The sequence below is a fragment of the Tetrao urogallus genome (genome assembly GCF_951394365.1).
Source record: "Tetrao urogallus genome assembly, chromosome: 9".
Taxonomy (NCBI): Eukaryota; Metazoa; Chordata; class Aves; order Galliformes; family Phasianidae; genus Tetrao; species Tetrao urogallus.
The window spans coordinates 2,488,988-2,507,050 of record NC_136822.1 but is presented as its reverse complement, the minus strand read 5'-3'; the positions used below and the strand labels follow the sequence as shown (position 1 = coordinate 2,507,050).

The 18,063-nt window shown below is 40.6% G+C and overlaps 1 protein-coding gene across 1 annotated transcript in view; it reads left to right on the top strand.

Annotated features, from left to right (window-relative positions):
- The window catches only part of GIGYF2 (GRB10 interacting GYF protein 2), a gene marked incomplete at both ends in the record, with an annotated part of 59,853 nt that overhangs the window by 31,561 nt on the left and 10,229 nt on the right, over positions 1–18,063 (top strand). Inside the window, 12 exons of the mRNA XM_079539556.1 lie at positions 2,653–2,832; positions 6,826–7,043; positions 7,131–7,293; positions 7,366–7,566; positions 8,046–8,236; positions 8,857–9,016; positions 10,905–11,071; positions 11,446–11,534; positions 12,514–12,621; positions 13,169–13,266; positions 13,748–13,848; positions 14,595–14,756. Of these exons, the coding sequence (XP_079395682.1) occupies positions 2,653–2,832; positions 6,826–7,043; positions 7,131–7,293; positions 7,366–7,566; positions 8,046–8,236; positions 8,857–9,016; positions 10,905–11,071; positions 11,446–11,534; positions 12,514–12,621; positions 13,169–13,266; positions 13,748–13,848; positions 14,595–14,756 (1,838 nt within the window). The remainder of the gene's footprint in view (positions 1–2,652; positions 2,833–6,825; positions 7,044–7,130; positions 7,294–7,365; positions 7,567–8,045; positions 8,237–8,856; positions 9,017–10,904; positions 11,072–11,445; positions 11,535–12,513; positions 12,622–13,168; positions 13,267–13,747; positions 13,849–14,594; positions 14,757–18,063) is intronic.

The window sequence follows — 18,063 nt, the reverse complement described above, 5'->3', positions numbered from 1 at the left end:
TGTGTGATACCATCCTCAGATGCAGTAAAACTTCACTGCCTCTTATTGTTTCTTACTTTTTTTTTTTTAATATTGTGGAACTTTAAATTATAGAGAGATGGGATCTCCCTTCTTTTTGGTCGTGGCAAACCCTGATGAGTTGTCACCTCGTTGGAGCTGTGTGTTACTAATTCCACAGTGGGCCATGGGGATGCAGTTTTGTGCACGCATAGAATGCACAACCTGACTTCTGTAGTTCCGTTCTTGGGACCAAAACCAGCAGTGGAAAGCACTGTGAATGCCACAGCCTGAATTGCCTCGGGTGTGCCTGTAGGGTACTGAGCTGAAACAGTGATACAGGCATTCCTTGCCACAGGAGGCTTCACAATATTGTTTATGAAGCTTTCTTTTCTTTTTAAACCCCGTATGTTCTAGAAGCAGCAGCGAGAGCTTGCTAGTGTTAGAGCTGTCTTGAGTCTTAGTAACAATGGAAGGAAATGACATCTCTGTTCTTAATTGATGGGACCTTTGTAACTTCTCCAATGAGCGGTGTTGTTCGGTGAGTGTCAAATAATAGCTGTGAATTCTTCTGAGAAGAACAGATGTATTTTTTCAATAAGACTTTTTAAGCTGAAAATAGCTAACTGAGTAACACTTGCTGGTAACTTTCAGTGAGGGAAAAAACAAGCTTGTGTTGTGTGCTGCAGAATTAAAGGCAAAAAAAGTGAATTTTGCTTGTTTTTGAGCAAGTTCAGAGAAGGACCATATTCTTTATCCTCTGGTCTGAGACTCATCTGGCCTGTTGAATTGCACTACTTCTCTCCTGGGTTAGACTATCAGTGGTCTTAGTGTGTTGTATTTGGCTCTGTTGTTGTATTTACAAGTTTTCTACTGGATGATTATTTTCCAAAATATACTGTTTTAGAAACTTTGTTCTCAAAGTACAGCAAGCACATAGGAGTTTTCTTTAGTCAGGTGCTTGTCTTAATGAAGTGAATGTGTATCTGGGTTGTATTAGGCTTCCCATGGCTTAGGCTGCCTGTCTGTGCTGATAGTGTGCTTTGGCCTTTTTGTAAATATGGAAACAAGAGAAGTGTTTGAGTTGCCTTTCTGAGGTCGCTGTGTGGCTGTCAGGGTGGAAGAACTCCTGAGTCTTAAGCATGAAGGTGTTTTCTGACCCTCCTATATACTTGCTAGGTCAGGGCTGTGTGGTCTTGAAAATGACTCTAGAAACTTGTTTCATGTGAACTTGGAGCACAGGAGCCTGCAAACATCTTGCTTGTATGTTGTTCTCTGGTTTTAGTTCTGCATATACCCTTCCAGTATGGGCCCTCCCTAACACAACTTACTGTGGAAGATTTTGATCTGGAGAAAGAAAAACGCTGTCTGTGTTACGAGGTGGAAGAGAAGTGGCACGGGTTATTTTCAAGCAATATACAAGCTCCAAAGGCAGTGCTTTGGTTTCTGCTTTTAGAGTTCAGTGTCCCCAAGTAGGAAGAATTTCTGAGCTGTTCTAAATGGAGACTTCATAAGCTGTAGTATTTTGGGTGCTCTGCACTCCCCATTGCACATACAATGCAGTGAATGGGAAAAAGTGGGAAAACAACTTGCAAATCCTTCCTAAACAAAATCCTTAAAATTGTCACAAAAATGACCTGAGGAGTCTCACTGCAGTCATGTGCAGGTGTGTTAGACAATCTTTACTGCACTATTACTTAAATTCCTGGATTTTGGAATACAACCCAGAAGTCCTGAAGGTAGTGCTGCCACTTATTTCAGCGGTGGTGGATCCTTGGTGGAATGAGTCAGCAGTTACAGCAGCATGTCTGACCTGAGTTACTGCACACAGTACACGTGCTTTTTGTGAAAACATACGTGTAATCCTTTTGTGACAGCGTTGTTCTTCATTGAGTACCTGGGAACTTTGTTTTATTTCAAATATAACGTGGTATAAGTTAAGAAATAAGGCCACCCCAAATTTCTGATAGATTGTTCCTTATTCTTGAGCATAGTTGCTTCTAACTCACTATTATACTCACCTCAACTCTCCAGAAGATGGCTTCAAAGGTTAATACTAACACTCTGTTTTTCTTATTTGGTCTTTAACCCTACTTTACGTCTTCAGTCCTTCCTAGTATTTTGCAAGGATTTGCTGTACATCTTGTAGGATTAAATACAGCTCGTCTTTTTGGTATGGAAGTAGCAAATATCTGATTTAAATCAAATGTGTATCAGATTTACATTTTTGTCTCCATTTTAAAATGAGGCTTTTTGTGATATAGTGGTTTATTTTTTCTCTCTGCACACTCTGGCTTCTTAACTTACAGGTTACTTTATGTCCCATAATGTCATCTTTTTCTCTTCTGTATTTCCAATCTGTGTTAAAATTTCTTGTATTCTTTTTCTTCTGAATATTTTCTTATACATGCACCTTTCCCCAGTCCTTGTTTGGTTTTTCCATCCCAAGGTACGTAAGGATGTGGAAGGGTTTCCTAAATGTCTGCCCTGTGTTCCCTTCCATTCCTCTGTTAAGTTCCTACCACTTCTTGTGATACATTCTTCTCTCTAGCAGAACAAGATTACAGTCCTTGTGTTTCTAGGTACCTGAAGACTGGAGTCCTGTTTCTGGTGTGTTTAGTTACCTGTGGGCTTTTTGTTTTGTTTTTGTTGCAGTGAGACCAAACTTTGAAGAAGGTGGGACAGCAGCAACAGGGAGGAAGCATGAGTTTATACGCTCTGAGAGCGAGAACTGGCGCATCTTCAGGGAGGAGCAGAACGGGGAGGATGATGATGGAGGCTGGCGACTGGCTGGGTCACGCAGGGATGGTGAGAGGTGGCGTCCTCACAGCCCAGGTGAGAGGAGGTCCTGAGAAAAATGCAGCCATGGCTATGGGGAAAGGGGCAGAGGGTAAATGGGGGCCTGGAGACAGTAGAGGAAAGGGAGGGGGCATACTAAACCATTCTGGTTATTGATCTCAGTCTGGTTTTCAAAAGATGCTTGCAGTGCTGAGAGGCATCCTTAAAAGATCTCAAAATAAATGGCTCTATCCATCTGTGGTTAGTTACAAGGTGTCCCATCTCGCGGTAAATTTCAAGTATCTGTTTGGTGTTACTGTCCCTCTTGTGGGTTTGCTTGACTTCCAGCACTGAGTTGCTAGAGTTGCAGGAAAAATGCAAAGCAGGGCTGTGGCTGGAACTGGGCTTTTTCTCTGCTACTTGGGAAAGAAGTAGCTGGTAGCCAGCCTTCCTTTGGGAATCAAGTTCCCATAATGATTCTTCTGGTTATGCAAGGCATCTGGGGAACCGAGAGAGACCTGTGGCTCCTCTGCTGTTTCACCTTTGTAGAGAAACCAAAGGAAACCAATGGGACACTTCTGTGGCTGAGGTGAACAATTGATTTATATATATTTTTTTTTTTAATCATTTTAAAGTCACATTTGCTCCTCCAGTGAGGTTATCACTGTTACAGACACTCCAAAAGACTTTCAGTACTGTTATGCAAGCAGTTGTTAATTCTGTTCCTAACCCTGTTCACAGCCACGTAGTACTCTGCCCTCAAACAAATGTTAGTTTGTACTAAAATAAAGCAGAGAGCCCAAGGGTGAATTTACTATCAGATGCTTTCTATTTACATCAGGCCTAAAGGGCAAATTTTGAAGGAAGTAATTTTCTTTTTCCCAGTGTTTGGTCACAATTGTTCATCAGACACTACTGCTTTGTTACATAGTTCAGATAACATCAGGCCAGCTAAGATAGTACCTCATGATGGTCAGATGCAGCGTGATATACAGGAGTGGAGTATTTTGAGAGTGCAAGCCTGCATGCTTTAGCTTGAAGGCTGGTGCAGAGACTTTGAAGTTCAGAAGTTCATTCATGTTTTGAACTTTTTTGGAAGATGTTCTGAGGAAAGTTTTGAGGATTGGTCTTATTTCCCTTAGGGAATGTTACCACTTGTATTTTTGCTATAGTAGGCAATTAATTTGTAATTTTAAGTTTTAAGAGGTGTAATAACAAGCCAGTGGTAGAAATTCTGAGAATCTGCAGAGAAGTTGCTCATTTTGAGACAGGAGACTGAGAAGACAGCTGTATTATACTAGTCTTCTAGTTTCTATCAGAGTTGTATTTGAGTTTTCTTTTTAGTAGCAGCTGCAGGAACATCAACACGGTTTTAATTGCACCCTTGCATTCAACAGTGAGTTCAGTTCAATTTGGCATGGCTTAAACTGCTTCTCTGTACTTACCCTGCTGTTAGGTAGTAGTGCTGGTCATGCAGCTTGTCAGAAATAGACACTTCTTTGTGGAGAACTATTGCCATTTGCTTAGCTGGACCTTCCTGTGACTTGGTTCTTCATATTCTACTGGATCGTGTGCTCTGTGATTATTTTTGTCATACTTTGGGATGAGAACAGTTTAGAGGAACACAGTGATTGTCATGACTGAGTTCATCATCTTTTCTTGTTAAGCAGAGAACCCTTAGATTCTCACAGACCGCTGTTTTTCCAGCTTTTGAATTCCTTCTGCTCTTTCAGCTGTGTTTACTGTAGGATGGCTGACCTAAATCTTTGTAGTTAATGTTTTTTTGTTAGGCACAAAAGGTCAAGAGGATGGACTAAGGCTGCTTCAGTGCAGTTGTGTCCTTAAGCTTAATTTTTTTTAGATTCTGTAGCTTAATTGTACCTAAAGTTAAATGCCTTGACATACTTAAGAAAGCTATTATTTGTCTGTGCTGTTTGAACAGTTCTCTTCTTACACCTGATTTTGTGTGAGGACTCTTCTGAATATTGGCAGTAAAGAGAAGCAAGTCCATCCAGATTATGAAGATAGACAAGCCCAACTGTCTCTGCTGCCTGATACAAAAGGATGTGAACTTGAATGTTTGTGCAACATGGAAACAGCCTGGATTCTATTACCAGGCTTTTCCAGCGTGAGCTTATGGAATTTGGGTTTTTCTCTATCGCTGTGTAGCGCTAAGATGAGGAGTCTGACAGGAGCCGTTGTTGTTTTCCACACTTGGAAAGCTGCTCTGCTGGTTATTCTGGGGAAACGTGGTGCTGCTCTTATCGCACATCTGAAAGAGGGCTGTTAGACTGGATTTATGTCTGTAGGAGGTTTGTGACCATAGCTTTAGAATTTATCGTTATTTGATGATTTACAGTGATTTGATGACGGCCAACCTAAAATGCCCCTCCTTTGTTCTTTGTTGTTGCAGTTCTTGCGTTTATACCCTTGATTTTTTTCAGGGCAAATTTTTATCAGATGATGTAAACTGCTTGTGATCTCAAAACTGAAGAGTGCAGTGTTTGGATATGTGGGGTTTTGTTATGTAATCCTTAGGGAATACGCGTCATCTGTTGCCTCAAATTTCTCTAGGATTTTTGGTTTTCCTTGAGCAGCTGTAAGGTCTTTTTTTTTTCCAAGAACCATTTTAAGGAATCCTTAGTCTGTAATTTCATATAAAGCCCTTTTTTCTGGTTGCTGCTCTTTCTGATGGGATTTTCTCAAGGTGGACCTGCAAGTTTTCTTTTTTCTGAAGGCAGTGCTTGAAATGATAACTAGTTGAGCTCTCTGGAATGCTCACTCCAGCAGTGCATCTTCAGTGAGCCTTCATCTTATGTGTCTTTTGGGAAGTTGTTGATGAACAGGAAGCTGCTGTAATGGGCTCAAGAAATGCTCAGAAAGCAAAGATAGAACGAGTGCAAGCTTACTGTTCTTTCTTTCCTTAATGACATTAAGCACTCTGCCTCAGAACATGGATTTTAATTTTGCATATGAAAATACTAGTTATTTCCAGGACATAACTAGTTAAAGCTGTATAGCTGAAGAATTTGCAGACACCTTTGCTGCAGAGAAGGTCTTTCATGTTCTCTTTATTAAAATGTGTTAAAATTCACAGTAATTGTAGAAGGCTGTTGTTTTACATCTCCTGTACGTGTGAGACAAAGGTGTCTCGTTAGTATTTTGGAGGTTTAATGTAGAAGCTTTTTTTGGTAATTGTGTCATAAACACTGATTTCCAGTGATCGAGCAGATCTTGACAGGTTTTTTTCCTCCACAAATGATCACAAACCACCATTTAAAAACACTAACAACTGAGATGGTTCATTTTTACTTTCTGGTAAAGATAGCTTCTATTGGATGGAGAGCTTTGAAAGGTGTTTAAGTCTTTCTGCTCCCACTTTGTTTTCCTTGGCTGAAGGTTCTTTCCAGTTTACATGGTTAGCACAATTGCAGTCAGAAGATTTTGTTAAATTTGGCTAAATGAAGACGTCTTCTGAATACGTTAGAAAAATGAGAGCTGTACTTGAATTTGGAAGGCTTTCCCTTTCAGTTACAAGTTATCATTTGAAGTCCAATTACTAAAAATTACCATTCAAGAGGCTTAGTTCCTTCAAAGAAACTCGGTCATCTGCTTTTTGTGAATGTGCTCAAGCCTCTGTGAGGACAGAAGGTGGTTAGTTCAGGATGTGACTTCTGCAGATGGCTGTCTAAAAGAATGTAAGATCTGAAATATTTCTAAGTCAGTGATGGCTGGTAGAAGGAGACTGAATTCAATCAGTGCCTGGTATTGTTGGTTTGTCTTATTTTGGTTCTCTGGCATGTTTTAGCTACCTTTCTTAGCTTTGTGGTCTTTTATGCGCATAACGCAGTTGATAAGGTGGGGATATACAAACAAAAATACACCAAAGTCTCCTCGTTGGTCAGATGGTCCTTTTCTTTCAGTTGTCCTTCACAGTGCTGCTTTGTAGATGGATTGTGCCCCGTAGTGGCTTTCTGAATTTCTGTCAGTCATCCAAGCAAGCTACTCCCCTCAGATGTGTCTTGTAAAGTTGCTTTCCCACCCACCCTAATGGCCCTCGTTCTACAGGCTGGCGAGAGCACATGGAACGACGGCGGAGATTTGAGTTTGATTTCCGGGAGCGGGACGACGAACGGGGCTATCGGCGAGTGCGCTGCGGGAGCGGCAGCATGGAGGATGACAGGGACAGCCTCCCTGAGTGGTGCTTAGAGGATGCGGAAGAAGAAATGGGAACGTTCGACTCTTCTGGAGCGTTTCTCTCCTTGAAGGTGAAAAGCTGTCTCTTGCCTTTTATGTGTTTTTCACAAATGTCCTGTTATGTCAAGTAAGCAAGCATTCATAATCCACCTGTGTAGAAGGTGCAGAAGGAGCCAATTCCTGAGGAACAGGAGATGGACTTCCGACCTGTGGAGGAAGGGGAGGAAAGATCTGACTCTGAAGGGAGCCACAGTGAAGATGCCAAAGATCATGAAAAGGCTACCAAGAAGGAGGGGGAGAAAACAGATAGAGTAGTGTCAGGTAAGCATCTGTTGTATGCTACAGTTTAGAATTTCAGTTAATTCAGTTAAGTAGAATCATGCAATGTTACAGAAGCAGCAGAAGAAGCAGTCCAAACATCTTCACCGGCTACCAGGTCAGAGAGCCCACCAAAATCCCAGCTGCAAGACTCGCTGCAGACAAGCCTTTTTGAAAGGAAAGAGGAGCCTGTCCCAGAAAGAACAGAAAAAACAGAAGATAAAGAAAGTCGAACAGAGAATACACCGCCAGCCAAATTGTCCAACAGAGGGGAAGGTAATAAACTCAATCAATTCATTAAACTTCCATTACCCATTGTGATCCTAGAAGTCCTCTGTAAAGATTGGGTTATGGTGATGACAGCCTAGAACTTGGCAACTGGTCTATACACAGAAATAAGATCAGTGGAAATGCAGCTCTGAATGCTTGCAGTATACTGGACTTCCCATGGCAGTGCAGTTAGGAGCAAATTGCCTGTGTGCCTTGTTGTGCTCGAGTATATCTGTGTGGACAAATGTATGTAGTCAGGGAATCAGATGTTGACCTGTGCACCGTGAGAACTAAACTGCTTGTTCCTTCAAGTCTGTGGTTGGGTGCCTGTGCCATAAAGAGTACCAGTGTGCAGTTGTGTACTGGAAAATCTGAACGTAATTTGGTGAAATCTTTGGGCTGTTGAATGTTTTCTACAGTAAGTTTCAAGAAATTGTTTTCATTTATGTTAAAGATACTCAGCTGGTCTTAATACTTTTCTTTAGATTTGGCTTCTGCTGCTCAACCTTTGCCACAGATACCTGCAGACACAGCTTCTCCTGCTCATCTTTCTCCTCCTGTTTCCAATTCAAATCCTGCCCTACGACCAGTTCAGACACCTGTAACAGCTGCTCCAGGCATGGGCAACGTTCCCACTGACCCGGATGATGAAGAGGGCCTCAAACACCTAGAGCAGGTAAAATATTCAAATTCCTTTGTTGTTAATGATCATGAGAGTGTAGAAATGTAGAATGCAAGAAGAAACACTTGAAGCTCGTAAAAGGAAAAATGCAGCTAAAAGTTTACAGTCCCTGGTATGTTCTGAAACTACATTTCTTCCCTCCATTACCTTAGAGAATAATTTGAGTGTGCTAGTACTTTATTGAGGAAAGTGTTACAGAGCTACAATCCCAATGCTGCTGTCTGCTATCAAGTCACTGTACCATTTGCACTGAGAAACCACAAAGCAGAGTGCTCAATATGTTTGTTTAAAAAAACCTGCATACTTTACAGAAGTTTAGTGACTACTGGATGTAGAGTCTATCTTTATATGATAGCTCTCATTTTATTCCTCACCATGTTGGTAGTGAGGTCCCACACCATGAAGTGTGGAACCTCAATAAGTAGTTCTAAAGCTTTACTTAAGAATGCAAACCATATTTATTCATGTTTCTGACAAAAGCTAAACTGAGCTCAGAGATTCTTGAGTTGCCTCTAGTTCCACTCTTGAGCATTAAGCAGTAAGTTTGTTGTATGTAGCACAGTCAGCAAACAACTAACGCCTGTATTTTTTGATGATTCTGATGTCTTCTGCAGCAAGCGGAGAAAATGGTGGCCTATCTACAAGACAGTGCTGTTGATGATGAAAGACTAGCAGCGAAAATTCAAGAGCACAGAGCAAAAGGTTCTTCTATGCCATCGTTCCATGAAGCCATGCAGAAGTGGTACTACAAAGATCCCCAGGGAGAAATTCAGGGTAGGTCTGTGCCCTTTACACTTCCTCTTTTGTTTCACAGAACTGCTAAAGACTTCATCACAAACTTACCACCAGCAAAATCTGATGCTTTGTTTCTCCAAAAGTGGCAGAAGGAATTTACTGCTACTGAAGTTGATTTTAAAAATCAGTCCTTCTACCCATCGCTGCCCCTATCAGCAAATTCAGTGTACAGGTCTATATTTTCTTATGGCTAAAGTTTGCCATTACTCCATGTTTCTTAAACTGGGGTTAGACTCAGACTTGTTTTTCTCCATGTCAGCAGTTACTCCAGTTTCCAGATAAGGGAAACAAAAAAATGCAACCATTCAGTAGCTTCTTGAAAAATCACTGAAATCACTTTCCCAGTCTCAGCCTAAAGACCTTGAGTACTCAAAGGAGACTTTTTTTCTCTAGAGCAGAATAAAAATGTTCCCAAACCAGTTCTCTACACAGTCTCAATTTTAATAGTACTTGCAGCCAGCACATTGAGTTTCTATAATACCAACTGTTTCATGCTTGTGGTTTTCACTTAAGTCATCAAGTTTTTTTACAATTACATTTGGAACTGGCATTCCCTATAGATACTTGCATGCTTGCTTTCTGAAAGTACTTCTGGTCTTGGGGCTCTGCTTTAGCAGCTACTGAAGTTCCTTTCAAAAATGCAGTCAAAGAGTAAGTTGCTTACTTGCTGTATTTCACTACGTAGTAACATTTCAGTGTTGAGTATCATTGGCTTCCTCAGCTGTGAACTCTATAGGATTTGCAGGTGTATACGTGGCTCTGCGCTGGTCTCTTGCTTGTACATATTACATGTCTTTAAACTTAAGGGCTGAAGGAAAAAATTGTAAGTGTTCAAGTTGTCTTGATTTGCTCAGTGTGCTTCAAACTGTTAGTTGCTGCTGGGTGTTCATTGCTGACCGGTTGTCTAACAGCTTCTTGTTGGATCGAGTGCTTCCTTGAATATGACCTCCAGAATTGAATGCACGCACAACTTTCTCTTGGGATTCTGCTTGTGACTTCATATTCTCTAGAAAGAAGGGAGGAATTATCTTTGGAAGATGCTTCCTATGGAGAATGCTAGAGTTAACAAGTATTTGTGCTTTTCAGAAAATGTTTTTGCAACACTCATCTGTAGTTCTCACTCTGCTAAAGAGTCTGTTTTTCTTAAACTGGCTTCATCTCCAGTTGGACGTGTTGAATTAGTGTGAGGTTTCACTGCTTTGCAGGGAGTGACCGAAGTCTTAAGAAAAGGAAGTGGAATTGTAAGTTTTTAAGACAGAAAGGAGAAATTGTTTTTATCATCTTTAAAAGCTTTATTTTGCAACCAGAGGTGGTTCTGCTCATTTGCTAAATTCAAAAAGCGAGACTTGTTTAAAATGCATGAATTCCTCCAAATTGAGGGCAAAGGTTGAAACTGGCTAAGGTAGCTTAATTATCTGTGCACTGTGAGGGACATGGTGCTTATGATCTTAGCTGTAGCAGAGGCTGCTGAGATCTGGACTGGAAATTTAAACTGCCAACTCAGTGCTGAGCCTTGAAGAGGTCAGCTTCACTAGAAGACAGAATATTCATTAGCAGGATTGAGCTCGACAGCACTGGGACTGCTCAGCTTATGTCTCAGAGCTGGCATCTGCCTCCCTTGCATGGTGAAAGCCATCATGCACTGCTCACATCTATTTGGAGGAGCATCAGAGCCATTGTAGGGATTCAGATATGTTCAAAGCTAGAGTGTTGAAGTATATTAGTTGTCAATCCAGACAAGTGAATGAGAAGGACAGAAACCCCTGATGTGTTACTTTAACAGGCACCTGTGGTCTTTTGCTTCCAGTAAGCTCAACTTGAATTTCCTTCTCCTTTTCCCTATGTGTGTTGGTTGATATCATTTCAGGTCCTTTCAGTAATCAGGAGATGGCAGAATGGTTCCAGGCTGGATATTTCACTATGTCGCTGTTGGTTAAGAGAGCTTGTGATGAGACTTTCCAGCCACTTGGTGACATCATGAAAATGTGGGGCAGGGTTCCCTTCACCTCAGGTCCAGCGCCACTTCCACATCTGGTAATTATGAGATGGGTGCTATATTCAGATATTCCTGTAACAAATGGAAATTTATGTACATATCAAATACTGTCTTATAAATGCAGATATTCTGAGCACTGAAGTTGAACACTGTTAAAATATCTTTTTGAGATGAGAAAAGACAGTTTCAGTATGACGGTTTTGCCACAGCTCTGACCATAAGGCTTAGTCTTGTTGTTCTGTGATACATAAGTGCAGTGTGTTCCACATTCACTGTACTGTTCTCTGAGTATTGATCTTCGTGTTTTTCTATTTTTTTGACGCTTCTGTGCAGGACAATCATTTCTATAGCTTGCATTTGTATTATGTTACTGTTGCTGTATGTTAGAATAATGTTTAATTCCTAAACACAGGGCGAGCTGGACCAAGAGCGTCTGACTAGACAGCAAGAGTTGGCCCTGATCCAAATGCAGCACCTCCAATATCAGCACCTTCTGATACAGTAAGGCTACCAGTCCCAGCGGTCTTCCAGTGGCTGTGCTCTGCTCTGCATTTTCAATCGTCCTTGTTATTGTTTCCTTGGGCAGTGGGGATGGTAGTGCTTCACCTCCAGCAGCAATGGCCTGCTTCTACATATAACAGAGGCCTCGTAGTCTACAGGATTAGAGCAGAGAGTGGCTGCCAAAGGCATGGAGTGTTGTGTTTCATAGCTACGTCGATGGGGCCTGCTACCATAGGTAGCCATTAAAGGTCTAACTGAATCCCAGCTAGACTTGTAATGCAGTTTTGATGTGTTGGAGACAGGAGAAGCTTTCCATCTTTTGAACTGGAAATGGAGAAAGCTGTAAACTTATTTTGTCTGTTCAGCTTTGAAGATCAGCATAACCTGCACTTCTCCAGCAGTTACCTTATCTCTTTTTTGCCAAAGTTGTCAGCTGCAATTCATTTCTGGCCAGTTCCAATTTGTTTTGTAGGAAATTGGAGAAAAGAAAGTCATTGGGCCACTTGAGCCCTAGTTAAAGGGCTCCTGACATAATTATTATTTTCAGATACTGATTGTCTGCTAATGATTTGATAGGACAAGAAACCTGGCTGTGTGCTAGGGAGTACCTTCAGGTAGTAGGGAAGGGACTGATTCATGTAGGTGAGCAGTCTTCAAAGCCAGATTAACACATGTGCAGTCTGTACTTTGTAGGGAGGGGAAAGTAGGGCTGCATGCCCTAGTAAGTGTTGGACACTGGCAATCAGCTCAGGTAGGAGAAGGTGAAAAGAAATCCGATTCTGTGCATGTGTGTCAGGTTGTTGTGTTCTTGTATTTTGATACTCTCTTAGGCTTCCACTCTGTTTTTTCTCAAGTAATTAGCATGTATGTTAGATAGGTCAGTAGGCATTAGTCACAGAGAATGTCCACAGCTTCTGCAACATGTTAAATAGATTAGCAAGTGAACAAATACCAGAGATTCTCTGCTTCTCTTTTGTAGACAACAATATGCACAGGTTCTGGCTCAGCAGCAAAAGGCAGCCCTCTCATCCCAGCAGCAGCAGCAGCTTGCTATTCTCTTGCAACAGTTCCAGGCTCTGAAAATAAGGTGAGTTAGCCTAGGCTTGAACTGGATTCCATTCATCTTGTATTCTGAATTCATGTACAAAGATTATAATCTTGTCAGTAGCCCAGTTTGCTCACATTTGAGCATTGTGTGCTTTAAAGTTGGAATCAATATGAGACAGTTGAAGGATGTGGAGTGCAACTTCATGTAGCTTTTACCTTCATATTATGTTTAGAAATGAGGAGAAAAATCTGGTGGTTAAAATCAGATCCTTGTCAAATCTGTTTTGCTGATAACAGCATGGCTTTGCTAACTGAATTCTGCAGTCAGTACTGGATGATGGCTGTTACTCAGGCTAGCCTATGCACAGCAGAAGCAAAGCTGTAGCAGTAGCTGGTGTAGTCCTTGACTTGGCAGCATGGCTGAGATGAGCAAGAACTCTGCAGCAAAGTACTTCTTGCTGCATCATTGTTTTTGTTTTAAACATGGTGTGGAAGGAAAGGGGTATGCTACAAGTTACTGAACCTCATGTGTGTTCAGAGCACTCCTCTCCCTGTAAGCAATGTTGACTTTTCTGTTGACATTTCAGGATATCAGAGCAGAACATGATGCCACCCGTTACAAGGTCTGTGTCAGTGCCGGACACTGGCTCAATATGGGAACTTCAGTCAGCTTCACAACCTACAGGTAAGATGCTTAGTGTGTGTCAGGTCCACTGAGGAAAAGCTCGCCGATTAAAAGGCAGCATCTCTGATATGATTGCTCCCTCCTTTACACTAACGGAAATTATTTCTGCATTGGTATTTTGGACCTGGTTCAGGCTGCTTCGCATTACAGTTTAAGAGCTGTAAAGAGTATGATGGTTCTTCCTATGGGTTATGTGAAGCCTTGATTAGAAGGGATTGATTGTTCTGTTGTAAAGGTGTTTCCCTCTGATGGGAGGAGCTGTAGCAGCTAGTTCTTTAGTAGAATTTATAGGAAACCCAGCCTTGCTGGTTGAGTAAACCTTGTTCTACAAGAAGATAGTGTAGCCCTCTACTGATTAAAACTCATGTATTAAGGTTTTAATTCATAATGGCATGCATAGGATTTTTGCGTTCCACTTGTTCCTTATTGATGTGCTTATTTTTGTTTGTAAATGTTTGTGTTTGTTTTTTTTACTGTCCAGTCTGGGAAGGAAGCAGTGTCTGGGATCTCCCCATCGATACTGCAGCTCAGGGACCAGCTCTAGAACAACTTCAGCAGCTTGAGAAGGCCAAAGCTGCAAAGGTCAGAAACTGCTCTGTATTTAACAAGTTGTGTTTCTTGAGTCTGTGGAAGACTTCTAGTTCTTTAAACTTCATGCTGCTGTGTTCAATTTTTGAGATTTTCACTGAAAACCCCACAATGATCAAATGCATTATAGAAACCTGTGATGAAATCCTTGTGGACTACTGTTTGTGACTACTGCAGAGGTACTACTGGCCTCTAAAGTAGTGGTTGAATTTTTACAGTTGTCATAAAACAAACGAGCAAAAAACCCAAACACTTTGCTAGCTGTTTTTGTTTTAAAGTGGGTTCAGCATGAGCAATCATGACAAATTACAGGAAAGAACACTTAGTCTTTCTCTTAATCCTGCCATATTTTAACCAGAATTGGTTTGGGGAATAGTTAATTTGTGTGGGTGAATAGGACTAAGTTTGAATCTGAACAATTCTGTTATTTTTCAGAAGTAGATTATTTTATGATGGCTGCAAAGCAGCTCTCTAGTAGCTTCTGAAGCCAGGAGTTATTTTAAGGAGCTAACGGTGAAAATGGTTTGATACAGAACCAAAATTGTCAGAAATTGTACTAGACAGTATTGTAGGAATTTGACTCCACTAAGTAGCCAGGTCAGGTAACCTTGTGTTTAAGGAAGAGCATCTGTCAGAGGCTTCATCTGCTGTGTTGTTACTGTAATCTCAACAGATCAGCCCTAGAAATTGGTGTAGGAATATGCTACCTGCATCTGAGTGTAGTCTTATGTGAATTGTAGCTAGAGCAAGAGAGGAGAGAAGTGGAAATGAGGGCCAAACGGGAGGAAGAAGAGAGGAAAAGGCAGGAGGAGCTTCGGAGGCAACAAGAAGAACTACTTAGGAGGCAGCAGGAAGATGAGAGGAAACGACGGGAAGAAGAAGAACTGGCCCGCAGGAAGCAAGTGAGTTTCCTCAACGTAGTTCATCTCTAATTTTAATACTTGATAAAACTCACTTTAAAAATCCTGTGGGATCTAACTGATCTTTGATAGGTGTTTATGAAGACACTTAGAATATTTTTCGTGTGATTATATGAAGTTATCTTTGGATCTTGATTTTTTTTTTTTTTTTTTTTTTTTTTTTTTTAAATTCAAGAGCCTGAATTATGGTTTGAGAAATGGGCTCTGGTTCACTTTCAGATAAGCTCCTTTTTGCAAGCTGAGTGGCTTTATTCCATATGGAACATTGCCTCCCAGTTTCTCAGTAGCAGTATTAGGCTTAAGTTAGTTGCCCAGTTATTGTGTGTTTAATGTTTATTGACCATTTATGCTATCTTGTGTTTTGATATGGATGTGTTCTGGAATAGACTGCTGACTGAGCAAGTGTTTCAAATGAATAAAATGTAGAGGGGGATACAGGAATAAAAACAAGTAAAATTTATCTGATTTTTTTTTCCCCTCTAATTTAGTAAAGCATTTTGCTGAAGAAATTATTTGGGGTATGTATTGGTGTCAGTATTATTTCCTTAAAGTGTTGGACAAGCAGATTTGTTGAAAGGAATAATGTGTGAGTTTGAGAGTATGTAACTATGTAGGATCTACAGCACGCTTCTTAGTTCTTAAGAATTTGCTGTTTAGAGAAATAGCTTAAATTTCTGACAGTCACTTCTGAGCTCCACATAGAAAATAGGTGAAATGTTTTTGGAGAGCAGTAGGAGGCAAGGACAGTGAAGGTTAGTTTTGAGGGCACACAGAGGATTATGGCAAGCACCTTTCTGAGCTTATTCACCAAGAAGTTAGTCAGTACGCGCCCTGTAAAGTAGCACGTGCAACATAGCAGAAAGTAATACATCTTTTCTCCATAGCATTTTGTATTTGCTTAGGTAGTTGTGAAAGAGCATTTTGCACTTTCTGATTTAAGGATCGTGTTTTTGAAGAAGTTTCAGGAATCTTCAGTTTTATTTGCAGCTTAGTTGCAGACCTTAATTCATGTAGCATTTGGATTTTATCACTGAAATGTAATTTAATACAGTGCAGTGATACCTAGTTAGCTTTCATGATACCGTTAAGAACCAAGTCCACGAATAAATGGTTCCTTGCTTTAATGCCTTTAATACAGCAAGTCATGATGGTATGCAGTGGAAAATAGCCTTTCAGACTTCACTGGGAAATTCAAGCCATAATATACTCGAGTTTAACTGAGTTACGTTACTGTAGATGGGTTTCAGTAATGACTGGTTTTCAGTTGATCACCTGGTATTTCAATGTGTTTCATCTGCTGTGGCTCTGCATAGACGTGGGATGTGTTCTTTTCAGACTAAGTTCTGCTGTTGTGCATAACTTTCTGGAAATGTCCATTAAATTCCAGAGTTCCTCTGGGTGCTCTGGATTTGTACTATAAGCAATCTGACTTTCCCTTTCTGAGATGTGAATGGGAAGTAATTATTTACAAGGAGGAAGCAGAATGGGTCTGAAAAGCAGTAACAAGAAGTTACTCAGCTCATTATCAGTGGAACAAACACAATAATGCTGACGTCTGAGCAAGAATGTATTGAGGTAACAAAGTTGAAGCATTTCTCTGGAAAGAGGAAAATATTATTCTTTATTGAAAGAAAAGAAAAACCTGGTGTAATATTTGACTTCTGTACTGGAAGGCATTGTAGAGTCAGGGATGAACTGATTTATTAGCATGGATTATACAGAGGAGATGATGCTTAACAAATTTGATTAACTTCTTTTGAGGAGATGGCAGTGAGAGCTGAGAGGGGTGAAGCAGTAGACTTAATCTGCCTGGACATCAGGAAGGCTTTTGATGTAATACTGCATAAAAGACTAGTATATAAGGTTAGTAAATATACTGTTGATGGTGAATTCTAAAAAAAAAAATAAAAAATAACCGCTAGAAATTCAATTCTGTAGGTTGAAATGTCATAGCAAATGTTGAATCCAATTTTGTTCTTTAGATTTCATCAATTACCTGCTCTGTAAAATTACAAACAGTATTTCTCAGCTTGTGTAGCTCCTGTATTTTTTTGCTTCTGATTTCGTATTTTCTACTTAGTAATGATTGATTGCTTTCAGGAACAAAATTTAAGGTTTAATAGTTTCTCTGCATTATCTTTCATGTTCTTCAAAGCATTGTCTCAAGGATAAAAACCACAAAACTGAAAGATTTATAATCCCTGCTAAAGTAGGAAAGCAGAACTGCAGGTGTTACCAACTGCAAAAATCCAAGAACAATTTATCTAAGAATCCAGAACCTCCTGAACTCAGTATTGCTACTTAGAAGGATATTGAGAGATGTTGCAGATAATTTACAAGATCTGATGTAGTTCATAAAGACATGTCCTTGAAAACAATTGTGAGAAAAGGTGGTTAATGCTAGAGAATGTGGGGATCCTCTTGGAGTCAGAAGCCATGAATGTGGGAGCACTGAGAGCAAAAGGAACGAGCGTGCTCTGTCTCATCCAAGTCAGTAGCAGAAAGTTGGAGAGCTTTAAATGATTTTTGTCGTGCTCAAACAAGCACTGAACAAATAGAAAGATGCAGGAGTAAGTATTAGGAGAGTCCTTATAGCTGTAATGACTATGTTAAAAATATATCATTAGTCATGATATTCCCAGCTTTTCATGATCTTGTGGGTTTTGTTTCATTTGATGCACTATTCATCTTTAGGTCTCTAGGGGAGAGAAGTCGTTTTTTGATTGCTGACATTCACCAGTGCCTCTTCCACCATGCCTTAGGAAAAGATCCCTGCAACTTATTGATGTTTCTTTTGATCTCATTTCCAAAAAGGCAGGCAGAGCTGTCACTGACCTGCTGTTATGTGGGAGGATGTGGTGATTACTCACCTCTCCTAAGTGCTGCATGTTGTGGCAATGACTGGTGCTGCATATCCCACCAGCATGGCCAGCAGCTCAGCATCCGGAGTTTGAGCTCCTGGCACGTGGTCTCCAGTCACACAGAACACTGGCACACCTCCAGCCTTCTGGGTAGACTTTTGAGTTAAAGAAACCAGCAGCAATTTCTCAGCACTTGCACTGGGACACTTGATTATTGTTACTGGACTGCATGTGTCCAATTAAGGTAGTTACAGGCCCAGGTTACAAACATGGTCTAGACATTGCATGTTGCGCTTGAAGCTTTTCTGAATGTCAGATCTGAAGCTTTTAATGGTTGACAAGAAATGATTCACAGGCTATTTTGTATCCAGCCAGTAGAAAAAAAAAAAGGGCAGTGAACTTTTGTAGCACTTCCCGCTAAGCTGCTG